The sequence below is a fragment of the Wasmannia auropunctata genome, unplaced genomic scaffold, assembly GCF_000956235.1.
Source record: "Wasmannia auropunctata unplaced genomic scaffold, wasmannia.A_1.0 LD336116.1, whole genome shotgun sequence".
Taxonomy (NCBI): Eukaryota; Metazoa; Arthropoda; class Insecta; order Hymenoptera; family Formicidae; genus Wasmannia; species Wasmannia auropunctata.
Genome location: NW_012026774.1, coordinates 1,632,867 through 1,655,060, shown reverse-complemented (window position 1 = coordinate 1,655,060; position 22,194 = coordinate 1,632,867). Strand labels below are relative to the sequence as shown.

At 41.8% G+C, this 22,194-nt stretch overlaps 4 protein-coding genes and 1 non-coding gene across 14 annotated transcripts; 3 read left to right on the top strand and 2 right to left on the bottom strand.

The window, feature by feature from the left end:
* The first annotated feature begins 1,035 nt into the window (after window positions 1–1,035).
* LOC105460399 (synaptic vesicle glycoprotein 2B) lies at window positions 1,036–14,765 on the top strand. 6 transcript variants are annotated; one of them, XM_011706937.1, is made up of 10 exons: window positions 1,036–1,251; window positions 11,369–11,595; window positions 11,682–11,741; window positions 11,851–11,934; window positions 12,018–12,342; window positions 12,457–12,578; window positions 12,864–13,102; window positions 13,199–13,643; window positions 13,759–14,046; window positions 14,127–14,765. In XM_011706937.1, exons 2-10 carry the CDS (start codon window positions 11,559–11,561, stop codon window positions 14,180–14,182), a joined length of 1,656 nt encoding a protein of 551 aa, XP_011705239.1. In that variant the 5' UTR covers window positions 1,036–1,251; window positions 11,369–11,558; the 3' UTR covers window positions 14,183–14,765. The 6 variants fall into 6 exon arrangements, with proteins under 6 accessions (XP_011705239.1, XP_011705177.1, XP_011705517.1 ...); XM_011706875.1 differs by lacking the exon at window positions 1,036–1,251 and adding an exon at window positions 5,741–5,849; XM_011707215.1 differs by lacking the exon at window positions 1,036–1,251 and adding an exon at window positions 6,928–7,254.
* Window positions 9,801–9,873, top strand: Trnar-ucg. Its single transcript has one exon. It is a non-coding gene; the product is annotated as a tRNA-Arg (tRNA).
* Window positions 14,766–15,094: 329 nt separating the features above from the next.
* Window positions 15,095–16,918, bottom strand: LOC105460253 (60S ribosomal protein L17). 2 transcript variants are annotated; one of them, XM_011706718.1, is made up of 5 exons: window positions 16,838–16,918; window positions 16,474–16,560; window positions 16,202–16,361; window positions 15,387–15,557; window positions 15,095–15,302 (listed from the first exon to the last, which is right to left on the bottom strand). In XM_011706718.1, exons 2-5 carry the CDS (start codon window positions 16,552–16,554, stop codon window positions 15,157–15,159), a joined length of 558 nt encoding a protein of 185 aa, XP_011705020.1. In that variant the 5' UTR covers window positions 16,555–16,560; window positions 16,838–16,918; the 3' UTR covers window positions 15,095–15,156. The 2 variants fall into 2 exon arrangements, with proteins under 2 accessions (XP_011705020.1, XP_011705087.1); XM_011706785.1 differs by lacking the exon at window positions 16,838–16,918 and adding an exon at window positions 16,778–16,799.
* Window positions 16,919–16,978: 60 nt separating this feature from the next.
* On the top strand, window positions 16,979–18,569 carry LOC105459984 (uroporphyrinogen-III synthase-like). 4 transcript variants are annotated; one of them, XM_011706568.1, is made up of 3 exons: window positions 16,979–17,050; window positions 17,255–17,475; window positions 17,564–18,569. In XM_011706568.1, exons 2-3 carry the CDS (start codon window positions 17,289–17,291, stop codon window positions 18,178–18,180), a joined length of 804 nt encoding a protein of 267 aa, XP_011704870.1. In that variant the 5' UTR covers window positions 16,979–17,050; window positions 17,255–17,288; the 3' UTR covers window positions 18,181–18,569. The 4 variants fall into 4 exon arrangements, with proteins under 4 accessions (XP_011704870.1, XP_011704925.1, XP_011704729.1 ...); XM_011706623.1 differs by having other exon boundaries at window positions 17,003–17,046; XM_011706427.1 differs by having other exon boundaries at window positions 17,008–17,109.
* A 22-nt stretch (window positions 18,570–18,591) lies between these two features.
* Window positions 18,592–21,253, bottom strand: LOC105459910 (tyrosine-protein phosphatase non-receptor type 14). The gene is made up of 7 exons (XM_011706308.1): window positions 20,612–21,253; window positions 20,108–20,475; window positions 19,846–20,014; window positions 19,614–19,775; window positions 19,445–19,533; window positions 19,162–19,354; window positions 18,592–19,082 (listed from the first exon to the last, which is right to left on the bottom strand). Exons 2-7 carry the CDS (start codon window positions 20,452–20,454, stop codon window positions 18,756–18,758), a joined length of 1,287 nt encoding a protein of 428 aa, XP_011704610.1. The 5' UTR covers window positions 20,455–20,475; window positions 20,612–21,253; the 3' UTR covers window positions 18,592–18,755.
* Between the last annotated feature and the right edge of the window lie 941 nt (window positions 21,254–22,194).

Sequence of the window (22,194 nt, the reverse complement as noted above, 5' to 3'; positions counted from 1 at the left end):
CGATCCGGAGATCTCTGTGACGAAGCGCCTTTCACATCGCGAAGTAGGGTAGCGCGACGCGCCGAAGACGTTGAAATATCTTCACCGGATACGAATAAATTGACGAAATGAGTCATGAGTGTAAATGAGATTTGATAGGGCAAAATTATTTCCGCATGTCGCTCCTTGGAGACCAGGATGGGAGGGAGGGAGAGAAATTCAACAAACTCGCTGCGTATGTGGACGACGTACTTCTAATGATAGGGATCGAGAAGGGTTTACCGCTCACACGCCGCGTTAATCTGATAAATCATTATTATACGATAGTCACTTTGGAATTGACGCGTCGTCGTCGTCGCCGTCGTCGTCGTCGTCGTCGTCGTCGTGCATGCACGATTTTCGTTGCGCGGCTCGAACCGTGGGAATACGATGGCGCGCGCGAGTGAACGGCGCGCAATATTTCAGGGGAACTCGCGTGGCGACCGTCCGCCTCCCGGTAAGCGTTTTCTTACGGTCATTCATGATACTACAATCCGGCAATAGGATGATTGCTTGACGGTCAGTGACTAAAGTGGATATAAAGCCTTCTACAGCAATCTAACACGAGCCAGGACGCAGGAGCGCAGAGGCCGGGCCCATCTCTCGATCTCTTCTCGGTTTCCTCTTCTTTTTTTTTCTCTCTTTCGTATAAAATTGCGAATTGTCGCTCGTCGCGTTGACCGTCATACTAATCGACTGATCGGCCGTCGACGGCACACCTAAACGCTCCCGAGGCTCCAACGAGGATCGAAATGTATTAATCGCTTCGGTTCGCGACAGAAGAGTTCTTATAGACCAGTATCGCTCATCTCGCGATACGAAATATATTTATTCCCTGACGAATTGTTCCACTGAGAGGAACAATTGCTCTCAATCGCATCCGCGGACTGCGAAGGCCGAAAAATTTTCAGTTACAGGCGAGGTGCATGAAATAGTATAGGATTTGGTCCGCCCGATTCCGACGTCCCTGGGATGGCGGTAGTACTAACCCTGCTGAAAGATTGGCAGACACATACTCACCGCGAACTGACCCCTCCGTGATTTAGTTATGTCTCTATGGACGCGTCGCCAAGTCGCGCGTGTTTGACACCACCGTAGAAAGTACAAGTGACAACCACCGCGGTAGACGAAGGTGCTCGGAGGGCTCGTCCACGCCGGTCTGCTCGTGTCTCCTCTTCGTTGAATGAGCTTCCGCTGGTTCGATATCGTCCCGTTTCGAGATATTATGATTAGGTAAGTCCATTATTTGTACTGAGATACTTTGCATTGAAATTCAAGACGTTCCGGAACCACCAAAACACATTTTGCAGAGACTCTTGGACGAAAGAGTCGACTTTTTCCTCGACAAAAACATCAAACTGTAATATTGATGATTAAATCATTATGAAGATTTTAAAAGAGAATTTTAACTGCGTTAAAATTGTTTAAAATCAATCTAAAACTTTTCGAAAAAAAATGAATTTTTAGATATTTGTCAGATTTTATTATAAAGCCTTCCGCTCTCGTTAATACTCTTGCGATACTTTTAGTTGTCTAGAGATATCGTTTGATATCCATTTTTGTTTGACGTCGATTTTTATTACTACTTAACTGCATTCTCCTAATCTTCAACCGCAAATTTTATTTTTACGACAGAAAGTGAACATTTTCTCTCCTTCAATGGAGACGCAACGAACGACAATTTTAGTAACAGCTATAGGCATTCAACAATCGTGCTCCTCGCTAAACGGAGCGAAATTACATTGATAAAGCAATTCTAGGTATACGATTAGGCCTGTGTGAAATCAGTAGTCCAAATATTTGTTACTTAAGAGGCGCACGGTTCGTCGCCGGTTATCTGCGGAAAAAAGCACGGGTAAATTAGAGGACAAAGTCCGAGGACAAAGGACGGTGGGTGCACGATCTTGACGCGCGGGCGCGAAGCGAGAGCACACGGCTTCCCTCCGAGAGACCCCTTTATGGAGCCTCTCGCGGAGTGGCGATCGTCTCGCGCGATCTCGCGGCCTCTTCCTCGCCGCGCGCCGGGAATTTCCTCTGCACGTATGTACTCTCGGACAGCGCCGACATACCCACGCGATGGTACGGTCGGGGCACTTACGCGGCGCTCGCTCGATCCGCAACACGTTTTTGCATCTCTTGCCGGTTGATTGCCCCTCGAGCACGCCGTGATGATGACGTCAGCATTCTGCGATGAGTCACTGCGTTTAATTCGCGCAGCACGAGCTAACATACACGCTCGTATGCGCGCATAATTTGGCCTGCATTCGCGAGCCCGCGTGCACACGCGTACGTACGCGTACGTTTGTACGTACATACGTACGCAGCGTGTACGTAGGCGCGGAGAACACAGAAATTGACGTTGAATTGATTGGATATGTCTCAGCGCGATATGCCTCCGCTTTTGATCCGCTCCGAGATTGCCCATCCACCCTCCGGAGCGCTCTTCGATCCGATTTGACGCTGAACGCGCGTATGTATACTTACGTCGCCGCGGAGGCGCCGATATCTCGCTCCATCTGCGGCGATGGAACTCCGGCAGATATACGGCCGCTTTTATCGCGACGCGCGCGCGCGGTTTTTTTTTTATTATTTACAGCACCGAAGCGCGACGAGGTGTATAGCGCAGAAAAACCTCTCCTTGTTTCAGAACGGGCAGTTAAGCGAGAATCGCGTAATCAGGCGTGCGATCTAGCCCGATCGTACATTGATCCAGATCACACTAGTTGATCCGGATATAAGAGAGCGTGCGATAAGTGCTGCAATTAAATAATATCTACTCTCGTAAAGATGAGATATTTATAACGCTCGCGTTATCATTTATTCATACAAAAAAGTTTAGAACTATTAATTGATAATATCTACGATATAAAGTGAAATTAAACTTATGTATATTGTCATTATTTTCCTCATTGTTTTATAATGAAACATAAAATAGTATGAAACAATTAATGGTTCTACAAAAGTATTTTGTATAAGAAAACTTTTAAAGAATATTATTATTAGACATTTTTGTCGACAAAGTAGCATTCTTATATTTAATCCCTTTTTAACTAACTTGTAGATGGTCTACAAATTTATTTATTTTTTTCTGGAAGTTTCATTCATCCATCTTCTAAAATTGCCTATACAGCTCAGTTTTGGAGAAAAGGCTTTATGATCGTAGTCATAAAGTCTTTTCTTTTCTTTGATTTAAACAGTATATTATGTTATAATTGTACTAAAAATAATGCCTATTTATTTTCAAATTAAAAAATATTGAGCAAGTTATGAATCAGATTTTTAAGTATTTTATTGGAATATTCTTAAATTTTATATGTGGTCTCAAATTTTTGGCAGGCAGAATCTCTCTTTCTCTCGTGCGTCGTTGCGTATACTTTTAAATGGCAACGTGGAATCAATTCGTACGCGCTCATACGCCACATCCTTACGAGCGCGTGCAACCAACAAGGACAGACAAGTTGTTGATTGCACGCATGCATAATACGCTATCTATTATATAACGCCATTGTAAATAGCCGCCTTTACATTGCAAATTTAGATCTTTCCATGCATCACGTAGATGATATAATTTCGAAGATTTTATAAAAGAATCGCGAGAATACTAAATTATAAGAGAAAGATGCGCGGAAGATCGGTGTCGGATTTAAGGGGATGAGGGTGTTCGACGATACTCTGATGACGAGAAACGACACGGTTGCATGTGTACAATCGATTACGAGACTATCGTATATCAATCGGCACGTAACGTCAACGGTAAACAGTGCAACGTGATTTTCAGCGGTAGTACCACGCGAGGCGATGCTGTATTTAATTTTGGTCTGGAAATTTTCGTGATAAGAGCACGCGTTTTCGCACGGCGCTATCTCGATTTGCCAAACGAACGCGTTAAAAGTCGTTCGCTCGAGAAAGGCGATCGTGTCGTAGATCGTACGATGACGAACGGGATGATGAATTGTTTACCGAGCAAAGTGTAAAGGAGAATCCCTTGAAACTACTTATTCCTCGCACGAGATCATCGAATTGCGATTACGATTACGAAAAGCAGCGTGATTCACAGAAGCTCAAAGAGTAGCTCCGAGAAGCTGAGCTCCACCGGTTTAGCGATTCGTTAAGTCCTCTAGTTAAGACGTATGACAAACACTCGCGCAATTATCGCAATTTCCTTCGGTACGAATCCCCTGTATCAACATACATCTTTTTAAAGTAGGTAAACGTTGATGATTAATGCCGCTACTGCGCACACGTAATTAACTACGTATTTTCCTCCGAGTTTCAATCTGTTCTTTTTCCTTTGTTCCTATAAATCAATCGCGGTGTTTTGGGCGCGCTATTTTCAGCGAAACAATAACTAAAATACTGTTTGAGAAGCTCAATCACTTTCCTTAATCCATTAAACCCCAGGAGACCTCTGATGAGCTTTTTTTATTTTAAATCCGTAAACTCGGCCTTTTCTCACAATTTTTAAATCGCAATTAATGTTTAAGGGTAAAAAGGCTCTTTCTAAAAATCCACAAAAAGAAATATAATGGTTGCAAATGAATGATCTAAAAATGATTTCGTCTATCTTTTTGAATAGAATAAATCGATATAATTATTACAGGCCATTCCAATAATTAATAAGTATTTAAAACAGAAAAGCGCGTAGGAATCTCCTGGGACTTAATGGACCAATTAAACCGGACGTGTGTAAAATCGGCGAAACGCGAAATGTAAAGTAATGTGAAGTAATTAGCACAGGTCTGACGTGCAGAGTAAACACGATGTAATCACTTGATCGAGCGTTATCATTGATTTATTTCGGTCTTTCTATTTGTAGCATTTTGTTAACTGACGACGTAGTTTATTCGAGAATCGAGCGGAGCGAAAACACATTGTAGTATCACGTACTATGCATGCGTGATGTGCATTTAATGGTAATGAATAATATCCATAAACACATTACGTCAAATGAATCCGTGAGAAACTGTGCATGTAAAACTTGTGCGTTACATTCGACATCACTCCGCTCGAACTCTAACGATTATTAGATATTTTCAGCACGAAGAGATACATAGAATAGTATCTTAACGATATCGTACTTCGTCAGTCTCCTGGTGGTATATGATTGCTCGTCAAGGTAAACAGAGAGATTCGGCGAAGGCAAATGAAGACATTAATTTCTCAAGTGTTAATTTATCGATACGCGGCGTTTATCATAGCGGAATACAACACACGCACACATCACGATCACGATATCGTTGACACGTGTGTGGGCAACGTGAGGGAGAGGCGCGCGAGCGCAGCAACCGTCTTCGCGAAATGCAAAGATTGCGCAATAGGACGAAAAAGAGTAAAAACGTGAAATTAGGCGTTAACACGCGGGCCCGTCACGCACGAGCGTCCACGCACGTGGGGGGACACACGTTTTTCGTCGACCGTAACCAAGGCGGACGAATGCACGAGAAAATGATGTTGCCACGGGACGGCCGATAATTCGCACCAGATTTTCATCGTCCGACATGGTTCGGCGAATCCACAGGACGATGCCTCCTTATCGAAGAATTACGTTTGCCGATGCAATATATACGCGAACAGTCCCGTTTTCTTCGGGAATAAAGGATTTGGCGCGCGCCCGACTCGTGAGCGACGTTCTCCTTTCTTCTCTTATTTGCGACACGACATGACACTACGCGTGATAGAAATCATTCCGCTATGTATTCTGCCGGGACCAGAGTGGGGGATCCCGATGTGTCTTAGCGCCACCCTATATAAGCTTTGTGATTTCTCATATCACTTTGGTAGTTCCCCAATTCGGGCGAACATTTCACTGGAAGCTTAGCAACTCTCCATACGTAAGTATCTCATTTTGTTTTTCAAATCGTTATTATTAATCTCTTAAAAGAGACACGCCACGTCTCTGAATAAGTCAGTGAATAACTGAATCAAGGATTCCAAGATAACTCGAGTTTTCCGTCAAAACGAATGATATTCTTGAGAGCAAAACTCTACTGATAATACTTTGACTTTTATAATTATCCGCTCTGCAATTGATAAGATTCGACCGCTAGAATTTTTGTTATATTTTCTTTTACAATACCGCTTCCCTTATTACGATTATGACGACAGTATACATTTTAAGCGTGTAAAAATATCATCTAAAAATTATCATGCAAGTTTGGGTGTCGCAGTTCTTAATTTTCAAAGTTTAAAATTTGAATATTAAAACAATTAAAAGTTCCTTATTAAAACAGAGGAAACAAGTCCCTTGAATTTGATCAATTTTCAATGCGCGAACGATTTACATTTAGATTTAGAAGAACACGCTAATACCGGTCAAGGCAATAGTAGTCAGTAATAGACGCGGTGAATACACTTTTCCAATGAAATCACTCTTTACCGGCAAAATCAATAAGCGATAAGCTGGAGTCTGTGAGACGGGCCGAAAATATTGACAGTATGTATCGTTCCCGTTTGTTCGGAGCTGGGTTTACATCCGCGCCGTTTGGCCGAACACGCCAGGCGTCCCCAGGTGAAAACCTTTCGTTTAGCATGAAAATCTAAAAACGTCCGGCAAACAGCGTTGCAGCGCCGAAAGTGATTCGCGTCATGTGATTCGTCTCCGGAACGGCGATGCCGACGATTCATTTCTTTACGTTGTAACCGGTTGAAACCGCTGTCGCAGTTTATTCCCTGACGTTTACGTAACCGGTTGAAACCGCTTTCCGAGGTTCTCGATATCGTTCCGCGAAGGGTTGAATCGCGACAATAATTCGTTCGATTAATTATGCGCGCGCATGGCGACACATGTCGCGCGGCGTTCGTTACGTGTTCTCTTTTTTTTTCTTATTTTTATATTCAAATGCCTTGATCCTGTAGATATCGGGTCGCGCAGCGTCCGGTATTGGTATTAAACGACAACCTTCGATCTCGCCGAGGAGTAGTGATCCTTGCTCCAGTCACGACGAGGTCGGTATACGTTATGACTGTCGTGCTTCGTGTATATCGATTACACTCGTCGGTCATTCTTTATTTTTTTTTTTTCAACAAAATTCCCTTACTGATAATTGACGACATTGATTCCGCAAACAAGCTCGCTCGCTCGCTCGAAAAATTTCCAAGCTCCGGAGAGACTCATCCCCGTGAAGGATATATGCTCATCCTTGCACGTACGTCTCCGCCCCCTCCAACGCATCGCAGTCGGAAACGCGATGACCACTACCGCCGAGTATATTGGTTCATATTAGTGGGAGATAGCAGGTAGTTCTCCTTTAGCGTTTCAACGCTCCGACACTCATTTCGTTCACAAGCATCGCGGGGGTCAAACGTCATTGCCGAGCGACACTAATGCCGATCTGCGATTCCGTCTGACTTGATCGGATTAGGAACGGTTAATCAGCGAGCGTTAAGCCAGCGAAATCCCAATATCTCGGTGATTCACACGCGCGACACGCGCATCCCGCAGATGCATCCAGGTGCGTCCTCGCAGTCGTCCTCGTCGTCGACCTAGTGTTTCACATATCGCACTATCAAATATCACAATACCCGATATAGATATCGTTCAAACAAATTATAGCACTTATAGCAGTAATTTTTGTAATCGCCGCAAAAGTTCGCGAAAAGTGGACTAAAGTGACTGATGCACGTGTCAAGAGCATTGAAACGTTCCACAGTTGTGATACGCTTACTCGAATAAGTTGAGTGAAATAAGGTTTCTCTTACACAAGACGGCGGAAATTTGCGAGAATTGTGAGATTACAACACGCGGATTCGACACCGGCGCAAGAGATATCATCCCCCTCCCCAAGAAGTTCGCAAGCATATAGGAAACGTACACACCTGTAAAACTCTTTGGAAGTGTTTTTCACGGAAAATTTCATCGAAAATTCCTTCGAATTCCAAAAATTCCCTCAAAGGCAAGATGCACGCGCGAATATGATTAAAAATATCAAAATAAGTTTTAAGCGTGTCCGTAACATTAAAATGCAGATTCACTATTACTTAATCACTCACCCTTCCATTAATATTAGTTAAAGATTAGTAGAAATTTCGATCTCTGTTTTGCGCTGTCTAACAAGTGTAATTTAAATATTTTGTGCATTCCTTTCACCGATATCGGCAATGCGAGATTGAATATGACAATTTTGATTGAGATTGACGATAATTAACACTTGACAAAAATCACTTGATCCTTCGATGCAGCGTTCTTTAATGTGCACGCCAATTTAAGCGCTTCACAAAACGAACTCGACCTCGTTTTGTCTTCGCGTATTATTAGCATTAAAAATTAGTATTATTAACCGGGAGTTCGAAGATATATGTTGATTCAAAATACAAGACGCAATTTGATTTTTGATATCAGTTTCAGAGACCATTGCTTAACAAATATACAAATTATTTTCCAATTAATTTTACAACTTTATTAGGATAGAGCAATTAAAAAATATTTGCTTTATATAAAATTTGGAATCATATATCATTTGCAATTGACCGCTTTCTATCTTTTCGGTTATTTGACTAGCATTTCAATTTGAAGCTTAGTTACAAAGATATGTAATGCAAATATTGGAAAATTGTAATAAATGATGGTCTCCCTCAATATTTTTGCTAAGAAAAAATAGATTTTGAATTAACTACAGGATTTATCATTCCAAGAACATCCGATTTGACATCCTATGATATATAAAATATGTTTTTATTTTCCATTCGTTTTTTCATTATTTTTTTAAACATAGATATTGTATATATATCGACCGCAACCTTGAAGTGATAACTGTAATATTATGATAATCACACTGCCTCTTTATGACTATTTCAGAATTCTCAGAAATGTTTTGTTTGCTGGATATTAGTAGTTTTATTAAAAATGGGTAACTTTTTTTATCTAAAGTTTCGAATTTAATGGCCAGACTCGCAAACAGCCAATCTTAATTGCGGAGGAAACGATTCTGTGTCGCGGTGACACGTCGCGAAGGGACACGCGTGATGTTCGTTCATTAGCGAGTCAGGATGTCGTGTCGTTTTCTAGAATGGCGTTAAACCACGAAACGCCCCCTTCGCAATTATGTCGTTAGAGCTCCTCTCTTTTTAGGATCGGCAATACGAATGACCGTCAAAATTTCTAAGTAAATTCCCCTGCAGTCATTAAAAGTATAATATTAAATCGTGTGTTAAAAAAATCAATAATGATATCTATTAATATCATTATCATTTTTGCATATTTTTACTTTTAATTTTTATTAAAAAGATTTAATATATTGCATATAAACACACACACACATATATATATATATATATATATATATACATACATACTTTTTAAATTATTAAAAATGTATTTTTTTAACACACGATTTAATACTATACTAGTTATACTTTTAATGACTGCACGATTTAATACTATACTAGTTATACTTTTAATGACTGCAGGGGAATTTACTTAGAAATTTTGACGGTCATTCGTATTGCCGATCCTAAAAAGAGAGGAGCTCTAACGACGTAATTGCGAAGGAGGCGTTTCGTGGTTAACGCCATTAACTTCTGTATATACAATTAAATATTTAACTATTACTATCACTATATATCACTATATATCACATTAATTTAATTATCACGCATCATCGCATTATCAGCAAACGTGCATTTCATACTTATGTATGCGTTAATTTTTGTTACGCAAACATACTTAAGTTAAAAAAATTTTAATATCAGCTTTTGTCGAACGCACAAGCCAGATCGATAACGGCAGAGGGTAAAATGCCTCCCGAGCTATGAAATACTCCCCGTGAGAAACAACCCTTCAACGAGACCGTGTGGCCTAACGGATAAGGCGTCGGACTTCGGATCCGAAGATTGCAGGTTCGAGTCCTGTCACGGTCGATATTCTCTTTTTTACACATTCCACCCGCATGCCACTTTCGTACGATTCCGTCTATCGAATAATCTAATTGTCGCGTAAATTTAACTATTATTTTTTATTCTTTTCGCCCTTCTGATGCGCGCGTCCGAGGCTCGCGTGCCTTCTCCCTTCCGAATAACGGCTCGTTTCACTTTATTTCTTATATAATTCCGAAAAACGACTCGTTTCACTTTATTTCTTATATAATTGACTCCGTAAACAATTTTAACGTAACTACCTCGGATTGTCTTTTATGACTTTACCCTCTGCTATCTCACCGGCAACAATGCTAACTCATTTAAGAGTCTTTGCTATCTTTGGTTCGGCACAATTATTTCGTCAATAGCTTAGTGATCAGTGTTGGTACAAAGTGTTATGTATAGTCGCTTGTAACGTTTGTGCATAATAGAATTGTGGGAACCAGTAATAATTCAAACGATCGCGAAGCACACCGCGTGCGGATTTAAAACGATGTTTGATGTTTTTTTTCCCCGAGCGCATCAAGGACATCTTCAAGTACAGCTCCAAAGGCGATAATCGCCTTCGAATATGTAATATTGTTCATAATAACATATCGCGCAATCAGTGGTGGTTGAAGAGCAAGAAATGCAAATTATTTAGATGCAAAATAACACTGCTTACTCATCGACTCCGGTATAATATATATACGCAATTCGAGATGATGCATTTAGCGGAAAGATTGCGTTATTTTAAAATTAAATGCGCGGATTGTACCGGGACTGATTTATCTGATAATAATATGTGCTGTTAGGAGGAGGCTGTGGGATCAGGAGGCAGCCGCTGGTCCCGGGACGATACACGCATTCGTAGATTCACCCGTTAGATCACACCGTTCGGATTTACCATGGTTCCCATCTTCCCCCCGATTAATCCAATTACGCGCTCGAGGCTAATCTCGCTCACGAATTCGCGTTAACGGCAAACACGCGATCGTCGTCGCTTCGTCGCGAAATTACGGAGCTCAGACGCGGCGAATGTCGACCCACTGGTGTGTCGAACTAACAACTAGTACTTTACGAATATTGCATCACACACACTCAACGTTGTTAGATGAATTCGTATAATTTCATCCGCGCCTCTCTGAGCTCCATTATACGAATGAACCGTTGTACGACGTAGCGACGGGAGCTGGGTAAAGACGGGAATTTTTTTTTTGTACACGCATCAGCGTGCGTGAATACACTCTGACGAAAATAAAGATTGGCCCGTAAGTCGAATGTAAGAGGGGAGTGACAGACGGAAATTGAGACAACGAAACGTAAATTAAGTAAACGCCTCTTTTACGTTTCGTCGTTCCAATTTTCGACCTCCTTCGTACGCGCTTCTGTCACTCTTCCTTTACACTCGACTTACGCGCCGACTTTTATTCTCCTCAAGGCAGGACGAAATTGATCTTTCGCGTCTTTCTCGGCAAGAGTCGGAAAAATTTCAAATTTGCCGTTCGATCTGTTTCAGTTCACGAGCGAGCGCGAAGCCCAGTCCCGCCGACGAGCAGCAGATCAGCGCAGATTCAGCAGAAAGACTTCACCCACTGTTCGACCACGCCGGCCTGACACTCGACGAAGCTTCCTGTCGAACGCAACGGCTCGATATCTGATTTTCTTTTAACCAAGGCAGCTTCACCCACCCGCGTTGACATCATAGAATGGTAGAAGGTGAACCCGACACAAAGCGCAATATCAGTACGTACACAGCTATAAAATCTCCTATAGACTATTTTCCTGACGGTTCGCGTCAGTTTTTTAACGATCTTAATTTCGCGTTGCAGAGTGTGATGTAAAAGACGAGCGGCTAAACGGTTGCGGTTCCAAGGAACTCGAACTCGCCTGTAGGTGTAAATTCCGAAGAAAAAAAAATCGGCGTCCGCCGATTGTGTAATCGTATATCGTGTCGTGTCTATGATTTAATCGTTAATTCTATAATTTTATTGGCTGCAGGTATCGGATTAAAGGGCAAAACACTCGATCCGGAGAAGGGATCCTATGTTCAAGCTGATTTCGAGAAGGCCATCGAATTAAGCGGTGAGTTTATTTCGCGAAATTTCGTTGAAACGCGTCTTGCAGTCGCTTATATCGTCGCTCTCGCGTCGCTTTTTTTTTCGCAGAATATGGCAAGTTCCATTACTTCCTGCTCGCGGTATGCGGCTTCGTCAGCACGAGTGAGGAGATGGACGTGATCTCCATGTCCTTCATCCTGCCGAGTGCGCAATGCGACCTGAAGCTCGACACCCAAGCGAAGGGATGGCTCAACTCGATCATCTTTATCGGGATGATGGCCGGGGCGTACGCCTGGGGCTCCATCGCGGACGCTCTCGGTCGTCGGAAGGTCCTGATCGCCATCTCGTTCATGAACGCCCTGTGCATCGTCGCCTCGAGTTTCAGCCAGACGTACGAGCTCTTCATGCTGTTCCGTTTCCTGAACGGCGCGGCGTAAGTATATCCATCAAGTAACGAAGTCGCATTTAGCTGTCTGCGACGTAGCCGCGTTATACGTTGTGCTCTCACTCAGCAACGAAAAGGTTGAATAATTTAGTGACGTTCCAGGCTAGGAGGGAGCGGACCGGTCATCTGGTCATACTTCGCTGAATTTCAGCCGAAATCCAAACGCGGCTCCATGCTATCCTTTATGGCGGCATTCTGGACGTTGGGGAATCTTTTTGTGGCCGGTAAGACAAAAGTTTCAATACTTTGTTAGAACTCTCCGTTTATCCGAATATGGACAATTTTGATAATCGAATGATTCGCGTAATAAAGGTTCACTTATTAGCAAGGTTGAGTAGCAAATAATTAATGAAGTCGAGCGCGTCGAGTTTTTATTATTCGAACGATTCGGATAATAAAGATTCAGCTAATATGAGCTCGTATTTTTGGAAACTGAGTGGATAAATGGAGTTCTGTAAGTGTCTACATTTCTTTGTGCACGCCAATATATCTCGACTTTTCATCCACAGGCTTGGCATGGTTAATCATTCCTAGAGAAATGGGTTTCACGAGCTCATCGTTCACGTACAATTCTTGGCGAATCTTTCTGTTGATCTGCGCTATTCCGTCGTTCGTCGTGACGGGATTGCTTTTGCTGCTTCCCGAATCTCCCAAGTATCTCTTGTCTTCCGGAAAATATGAAGAGGCGCTCGAAATCTTTCGCAAGATATACGTCATTAACACCGGCAAACCGCGCGACACCTACACGGTAATTAGATCTCGGACAATTTTTATCGTAATCGGCATTATACAGGTTCAATCTTTTCAATTAATTCTAACATATTATCTCTAATTTGTCACACAGGTAAAAGAATTGATCCTCGATGACTTTCAAGAATCGAACCCGGTGAAGGCCGATGTCGAAGAAAAGAGCAAGTGCAAGACTATGCTGGGCGACATCGTGGAGAACAGTAGACAGCTATTCGTAACGCCCATCCTTCGCTTCACGATAATATCGATCGTTATCAATTTCACCTTCCACATCGGTTACTACGGCCTGATGATGTGGTTCCCGGAGCTGTTTAACCGTTTCGACGAGTTCCATCGCGATCAACCGGGCGAGGTGGCCTCGATATGCCAGGTTACCGATTATGTCGTTAACAAGGGTTCGCACAGCGACGAGAATGTTTGCTCCGACAAAATTGGAGCGTCCGTTTTTATGGAGTCGCTCATCACGGTGGCGTCCGCCATACCCGCTAATATCATCGCTGTTCTGGGGATGGATCGCCTTGGACGTAAATTCTTTCTAGGTGCTTATTTTTATGGGAATAGTCGAAAGCAATAAGATTATCGTAACGAAAAATGCGGCATCTTATAATTCTTTTAATAATTATTCCTATATCTTATGTATACGCTTCCTCGTAGTGTTCAGCACATTTTCATCAGGACTATGCTCGATCGGCTTATACTTCGTGTACAACAAATATCAGAATTTAACCGTGTCGGCTATCTTCAGCGGCGCGATAAGTTGCGGCAATGCGGCATTGGATTGTCTCATTACCGAGGTGTTCCCGACGCAGCTGCGTGCAACCGGAATCGCCATCTCGATGGTCGCCGCTCGTCTTGGCGGGATAATTGGTAATATCGTGATAGCCCAACTCTTGGACATGTATTGTCCAGCACCGACCTTCATAGTGGCTGCTCTTCTGATCGGTAAGCGCGTCTTCAATACCTCTTTTTACTTTTTACTAAAATTTTTATTTTTAACTCTCTCATATACTTTTAACTCGCAGGAGGAGGCTTGCTGTGTTTATTCTTACCGAACACAACGCGCGAACCACTTTCCTGACCTCAGCGAAAATCCATCCCGATCGGGCAGTAGCAGTCTATCGATCATTTATATATACTTCTGTCGCGTACACGAGTGCCGAATTTTATGAAATACCGGGCGTCACGCGACGATTGCACAGTAGCGTTGCAAAGAGAAATTTAAAGTTCGAAGATATTCTCATTTCGCAAGTAGGAAACTAGAATCTCTGCTGTTTATAATAATCCCTATTATAATAGGTAAAAAAAAGGAAACACATAGAACGTTGTTTAAGCAGAACGTTGTAGCGAGAGTTTAGCGAAAGCGAACGAAACGAAAAAACGGACGTAACATTTAGTTTTGATTCATGATACACAAATTAGGCCTTAGTCGAATTTTATACATATACTGAGACATTAATCATAGTATTTAAATACGGCAATTAAATTCTTGAACTAATATATATAGGTATATATATATAATTATATTTTCCTACAATATATTCTTTACGATGCTCAATCGAGCACCGAGATTAAATAAATTTGTTATCGCTTTACGTCACAACAGACATAACTTGACGTACTGATGTAAAAAGAAATTAAAAAAAAAAAAAAAAAATATATATTTCTTGAAGTTCTTAATATTCTTTCCTAATCTTTAGTCCCAATATTAAGACTGAAACCATATAGTACATAAAATGTATAATATATCTCTAATAAAGACACGTGGCCGTGTAAGGGCAATTGACAGTAGATACAGAGTTTAATTGCGACCCTCTGTATATGCCTCGATTTTAGAAGAGGTTGATTAAAAAGTTGCATAAAGAAGCACAAGGTAAATAGTAATTCGTTTCGAGGGAGACGATATTTCATTTATAATATAATACATTTCAGTGTGTGTCCATCGTATTGATGTTCGGGATAGGACATAAGTAAAGAGACACAAAAGTGAAAGTAAAAACCCAAGTAATTTCCATGTTTTATATTCCCAACATACTTGCGTATAAAGTAGCGGATCTATTCCCTCATCATTTTTTCCTTTTGTCTAGCAAGCTTTTTCTTACTAAGCTTCTTTTTCGATGGCTCCTCCTCTGTAGCTTTCGCAACAACGTCCTCCTTTTCCGTCAATATCACTTCAATGTGACAAGGTGAGCTCATGTAAGCTGTAAAAATCATAAGCATTAGCAATAATCTGCTTTCTAGACATATTTTTTAGGATTCAGTATTTGTCAGTTATAAACACTTACGATTTATACGACCATGAGCTCGGTATGTCCTTCTACGGAGGCAAGGCGCATGGTTAACCTGAATATGCTCTATTACAAGGCGATCGACATCGAGTCCTTTGTAATCGGCATTACTCTCTGCATTTTTCAAAAGCTGCAGCAGAAATTCTGCAGACTTCTTGGGCCAGCGACCTAGGAATTAAGCAGTTAACAAGTTAGAGCTGATATATAAGTTAATTAGATTGTACATTTTACTTTTCAACAGCTTGATTTCATAATCAACGCTTCTCTTGGCCATTTCTACCAATGTTATGTTGCAGATTAACTTTAATCTTGGTTTAACTTATTTTATATCTTTCACTAGTTCTAAGAATTAGAAAAAGACTAAAAAATAAATAAAACCGAGATTAAATCTACATTGGTAGAAATGAACATATAAATTAATTCACAAATATTTAAGCCTCGTTTATGCAGGCCATAACCGTTAACTTTTGTCGGAACTGGCAAAGTTCAACACAAGGATTTTCTTTTGTTCATAACAAGTCATTATGAACAACGCTACGTGCAACTAATGGTTAGGTTATGGCCTACATAAGCCAGGTTTCAGAATTGACTTAAGTATGCGTAGAAATTACATTAAGCCTGGTCTACAATTATGTAAGTGTTGTAAGTAATTGTAGTTGTAAGAACCGACGAACCGAAGAACCGAATTACAGTCGAATATTCTTCTTAAATTCGATTGTGATTGGTATATCCTTACAACTACAACTATTTGCAACTATGCTTACGCAATTGTAGACCGGTCTTTACGCGTCGAAATTCTGCATTATACACACCTTGCGTAGTGCCAAACTGTTTGGCTTGAGCGCACCTGCCGACGCCACCGTTGAACCTACGGAAAGGTACGCACTCCTTGTGCTCGACGACGTTCTTCAGGTACTTCTGCGCTCTCCGCAGGGCCATACTTTTGATAGCACGCGCCGTCTCATGGGTGTTCTGTAACGCACGGGAGAGACGATCGATTGTACGTTCGCGTAAACATTCAAGGGAGGAAGACGTCGTTTGAGGTTATGTACCCTCCTCCGACGGGGGGGAAATATTTACATACCTTGAAGTGCACGCGGAGATTGGAGCCGCGCGCTTTGCACGACTTGGTCTGGTTGACCGGCTCGTGGGAGTAACGACCCATTGTGTCCTGAAAGCACAAACAGACCGATCACAGATTCCTTCCGGCCCTCACCGCGACGGCGAACGTGTGACGGCCGCCGGCGGCGATCCGATCCGCCCCGCGTCGTGCCGCGTTTCTCTCGCGATTCTCGCGGCGGTTCTCGCGAGCGGACGCGACATTCTCCGCGTCCACGTTGCAGCTTGAAGTTTGCTACTCGAGAAATTGTCTCTCGTAAAACGGTTACCTCGACGATGAGCTGGATACGAGCGGATTTGGAAAACACGACGGGTCGGCTAATACATACCTCTCAACACCACGATTTTAAAGGAAAAGCCGTCACATCACCAGCACTCCACTTCCCGTGTGCGCGCAGGAGCGCCAACTGCAAATCAGGCGAGTTCCTAACAGAGTTCCTAAATTTTCTTGCGACGCGTGCGCCTCGCATACGCTTGTAATACAACTATCGAATACTCATTACACATTGTCGGTACATACGTGATGAACGAGTGACATGTAGGTTTGTAATTAATTAAAGAGAAAAAAGTATATAAATTAGCCATGTCATTGACATTAGAGGTATTAATATAGAAACATGGGATGTACTAAAGAGATAGAAAATGTATTATTTTCTTGATATTTTTTTTTTACAAATAATGTATATAATATTATGCAACATCATTACTAATAATTACACTATATTTATTCTTTTCTGTTAATCCAGAATTTTAATTTTGCAAATTACAACACGCTTGTCCATGGCCGGAAGTGGCAAGATAGTGGTATTGTGCAAAGGATTGTCCGAAAACAACAATAAGCAAGAGACGTATATTGAGACCTTGGAATCAGCTGGTTACAGTTGCGAATGTTTACAAACTTTGAGATTCGAATTTGTAAATATTTCGGAGTTGCGAACACGTCTGTCAGTAGCTGACAGATATAGTGGTAACGTACTACTTTTAATATAACATTAAATTTACATTCTACCACTATGGGTTTATATATATTTACCATATTTCACCATTGATTACAGGTTTAATATTAACGAGTCCTCGTACGGTTGAAGCTGTTGCACTGGCAGCAAAAGAAGATGCCAGTATCCTGTATCATTGGGAACAGATGCCGGCGTACTGCGTGGGACCTGCGACGGAGTCTCTCGCCAGAAGCCAACTTAACTTGCAACACTGTGTAGGCAGTCAGTCCGGTAATTCAAAGCAACTGGCTGAGAAAATTGTCCTTGACGTAAAGAAGGATTCAAAACCGTTATTGTATCCGTGCAGTGAAATTGCGCGCGAAACTATATCTTGCATCGTCGGAGACAGTGGAATTTCAATAGAAAAGATCATGGTTTATAGGACGTTAGAGAGCGAAACGCTTGAGCAGGAGTTGCCAAAAATGCTCGAGAAATCTCCTAGTATATTTGTTTTCTTTAGTCCATCTACAGTGGAGTATATTACAGTGCAGCTTAAGAGACATTTCTATAATGTCAAAGATGTAAGAGCAGTAGCGATAGGACCTGTAACGAGAGATGCATTAATTAGTTCTGGTTTCAAAGTATACGCCACTGCAGATAAACCTGAACCAGCAGCTTTGATGCGTGCGATCACAGCTGCCGAATCTATGGAAAATTTAAGTAAGAAGGCTTGCTAAAAATATTTACTGACTCAACATTTTTTATATTTTGACATTTGCAACACATACATTTTTTAAATATATAAATGTTTCAAATGTTATTTTATTTCACAAAAAGAGAAATCTCTCCTTCAATCCGTATCAGTTTGTTAATAATAATTGTAAATAATGTATATACAACACATTCTAAAGATCTAAAAATATATATATACTATATTTTCTCACAATTAATTTTGATTATTATCTAGATTTCTTGTTAAGCATTATTTTACTCAGAAAGGATAATATATTTCGTTGATAAAAGCGCTATTTGCAAATTTGTGCGTGCACGCATATTAATTTTAAAATATTTTTAGAAAGGATTATTCGCAACGAAATAACATATTTTTATATATTTAATATATATTTTATACAAATTATAAATATATGTATATATAAAAATATATTCATATATAATTTATAAATATTTTATTTGCAATATTTATGAATTATACATAATACATAATCTCTCCTTTTAGTGAGTCGTTCAGTGAAATTCCTTGTATCACAACTATCAGCAAGAACTTATTGTGATATCAGTTATTTCATTAAATTTAATACCTATTACGATTTACACCTAGCAGGCACGAAATGTCCGAGCCAACTATTGCGGACTGATTCGCGTAATAAGGCTGATTGTGAGCAGCGCTTCCACCATTGTTATACTTCATTTGGACCGCCGTTTCATAATCAGGCGCCGGTCTATACGACGGGAGTAACGCACGTAAACTATTTATATCGGTAGTCGAAACGGACACGACAGGGCACGGCGACGGTATCGAAAGATCGTTGTAACTTGTCCACCGCGTATGCGTGTCCGAGGTCCTGTTATCCGAATTCACGGATACTGCTTGCTCACTAGAATCGTTTGTATCGTTATCCTGAAATGACATATTAAACTTAATTACATAAAATGCTGTGTGTTTCAATGTAATATTAAACAAGTGCTAATTTACGTACACAGCAGCCACTAGATCTTTCTTGCGGACGGCGTTCTTGATACTGTATGTAAAATAAATGTTGGGCTATACACAGCCTCCAAATATATTTCGCGTCGCGCGACTCGGAAAATACAAATTGCTTCGCCTCTTCACATTTGTACTCTATTCTAAACGTTTTCTTTTGATTTATGACATTACTGATGTCCTTCCATCTGTAAAATATAAATTTATCCATTTTAATATATTGAAATAATTTTACGACCACTTAAAATTTACGTATATAAAGTAAAAAGTAAAATAACCTGTAAAATTGTGTCGTTTGCGTATTAGGATAGGCCACCATAATTCCATTTATGGAAATTCCAAGTATAACTTTGTTGTTACTGTTATCCTGAAACACGAATGCCAATAGTTGCAACTAGTTGTTACTGGAAGCAATAAGAATTAATTCATTTATTGTGCTATTTGTACCTTCGCAGTAAACGTTTCGGTGCCATATCCCTCCAGTTGCATGGCAATCGAGATATACAGTTCCTCCGCAGTAGCCTGTGTCATATTAATAAGACCCTTGTATTGGCATATTGCTGTGTGTAGGAGAGATTCTTGCCCACCTGGGTCAGTTTTGTTTACGTCCTAAATAGAAACCTCGAATTTAGATGTATACATTTGCAATTGGTGATCTAGCTGTGAAACTTGGCATTACGTTTGGAAAGAAAGTGCACTGTTGGAGATACTCGATCGTGTGTCTCTCCGGACTGTAATTTCCAAACTCAGCTTGCATAGAATAGCTCGCTAGCACGCACGCCTGTCTGTAATTGCAATGTATCTTGTTCTCTAGCACATCGTTCTTCAGTTGAAGATAATAATGATATCTGTGGAAGAGAAAAAGGAAGGAACACACAAAATTAGATTCATATTTTCTATGAGGCTTGTGTCACTCGAGCGAAATATAATTGTGTCAAAACCTTGTCATCTCATCCTGAATGAGCTGCACGTCCACGATGTAGTACATAACTCTCAGGTAAAGCGTGAAGCCTTTGGCATCTTTCTCGAGCTGCCTCTTCAGTGGCTTGTCCATGTCTATCCATCGGAGCGACGACGTACCGCGGCAAACGTAGCGCAGGCTGAAGAACTCGGGCTGCCCCAGCCCCAAGCGTTGCATCACGTTGTCCAGGCACTCCTGGCCGACGCTGTCGATACCGAGGGTGCATTCTATCGAGGTGGCGTCCAACAGCTCGACGCAAATCACGTACTGATTCTTAGACACGACATTGTACTGCCTGCTCTTCTTTAAGTGGAACTTGAACGGCATTTTGGCGCGGCCGTAAAGCAGCTAGAAAAAATTCATGAGCAAATAGCGCATAATTCGAGATCCAAAAGAGACGTTTTAACGTAAGTAAATGATAGGTTAAGTGACGGAAAAGTGATCATGGTATAAGGTTATAAGTTAAGAAAAAGCCAAGACTTACAATTACATCCAAATATCACCGCGCACGTTACAAAGTGGCATTACGATCTCGATTCACGACGGAACGTCGTAATAACAACCTGGCGTTGCCAACGAGCCGAGATAACGACATGTATATTGTATATATATTTCAAGAGGTGCGCACACGCGAACTCGCTCGCGGTGTCTTAAAATACCGTACACTCATCACTCTTCTGTGTAAACATCACTCGGGGCGGGCACGTCACGTCACACGTGAGAGATGGACGTGTGAATTTTTGGCAATTCGACACTCCGCGCACATCGACAGTATCCATATCAGTCGATATCAGCTGATATCAGACAGCGGCCGACATCAGATTCCTCTTGAAGTACCGCTCGTCCTCGCAATCCACTTTCCGCCCTCTCGGCGTAAACGTAAACTCGGCATTCCCCTCCCCGTATCAACACGGCAGAGGAAAACCTGCTGTTGCGCGTTCTCTTTTCAAAGAGGTTATACAGATTCTCTTTTGCTCCTTCTCGCGCGAGAGTATCAATACTATCGATACTTTCGGTCCACACGAGCGAGTCACGACGAGTCTCGACGCCGAGATATCGAGCGGCCGGGAAAGAGGCATCGATACATCCACAAATTGTAGAATGTGGGATATATATAATGCACGATTAGCACGGACACGAACCATTGGACCACATCCACGTGCCTAGCCAAAGCGCGCTTTGTCAGATGCTCGAAAACTGCCGATACGCGGAGAACACGTTGAGCGAAGAGGTGGCACGGAATCCTAGCCAGCGCGCGTATCGACAGAAGCTTGTTGGCAAGGCAGAAAACATGGTGTTCAAGAGGCACGAAATCCTGGACAGCGGGTCTCGTCAGTAAGCTCGAAAACTCCCGCCGATACGCGGAGAACACGTTGAGCGAAGAGGTGGCACGGAATCCTACTAGTCCTAGCCAGCGCGCCTCGATATAGAGGCTCGAAAATTCCCGCCAATACGCGGAGAACATGTTGAGCGAAGAGGTGGCACGGAATCCTACTAGTCCTAGCCAGCGCGCCTCGATATAGAGGCTCGAAAACTCCCGCTGATACGCGGAGAACACGTTGAGCGAAGAGGTGGCACGGAATCCTAGCTAGCGCGCGTATCGACAGTGGCTTGTCGATAAGTCGGAAAACTGTTAGGCGAAGAGGCACGGAGTCCCAAGACTACTCCCACTCTCATACGGCGCGCGTAGGCCCCGCCTCTCAGCGCAAAAGCAGCATATATGCGTGGGTGGGGGTAAGGCGGCTCCTCCTCCTTGGCGCGCTGGCGGTCTCCGCCCCGAATACCTCTGCCACCTACTTAGTTAGCATGCGCTCCTGATACTTTATTCGATTTAAACGAAGTTTCTGAAAGCTGCGAAAGCCGGCTTTTGCTTAACCTTTCATCTCTATATGTATTTTTAACAATATTTATGATCCTTTGTGCATCTCCACAGATGCGTAATTAAATTTAAACTATTATTTAATTATAATGTAATTAAATTGAAACTATTATTTAATTATTATGTAACAATAATGTTCTAGAATATTTTATTAATAAGATCTTCTCGAGAAATCACGCCTCCCCGCC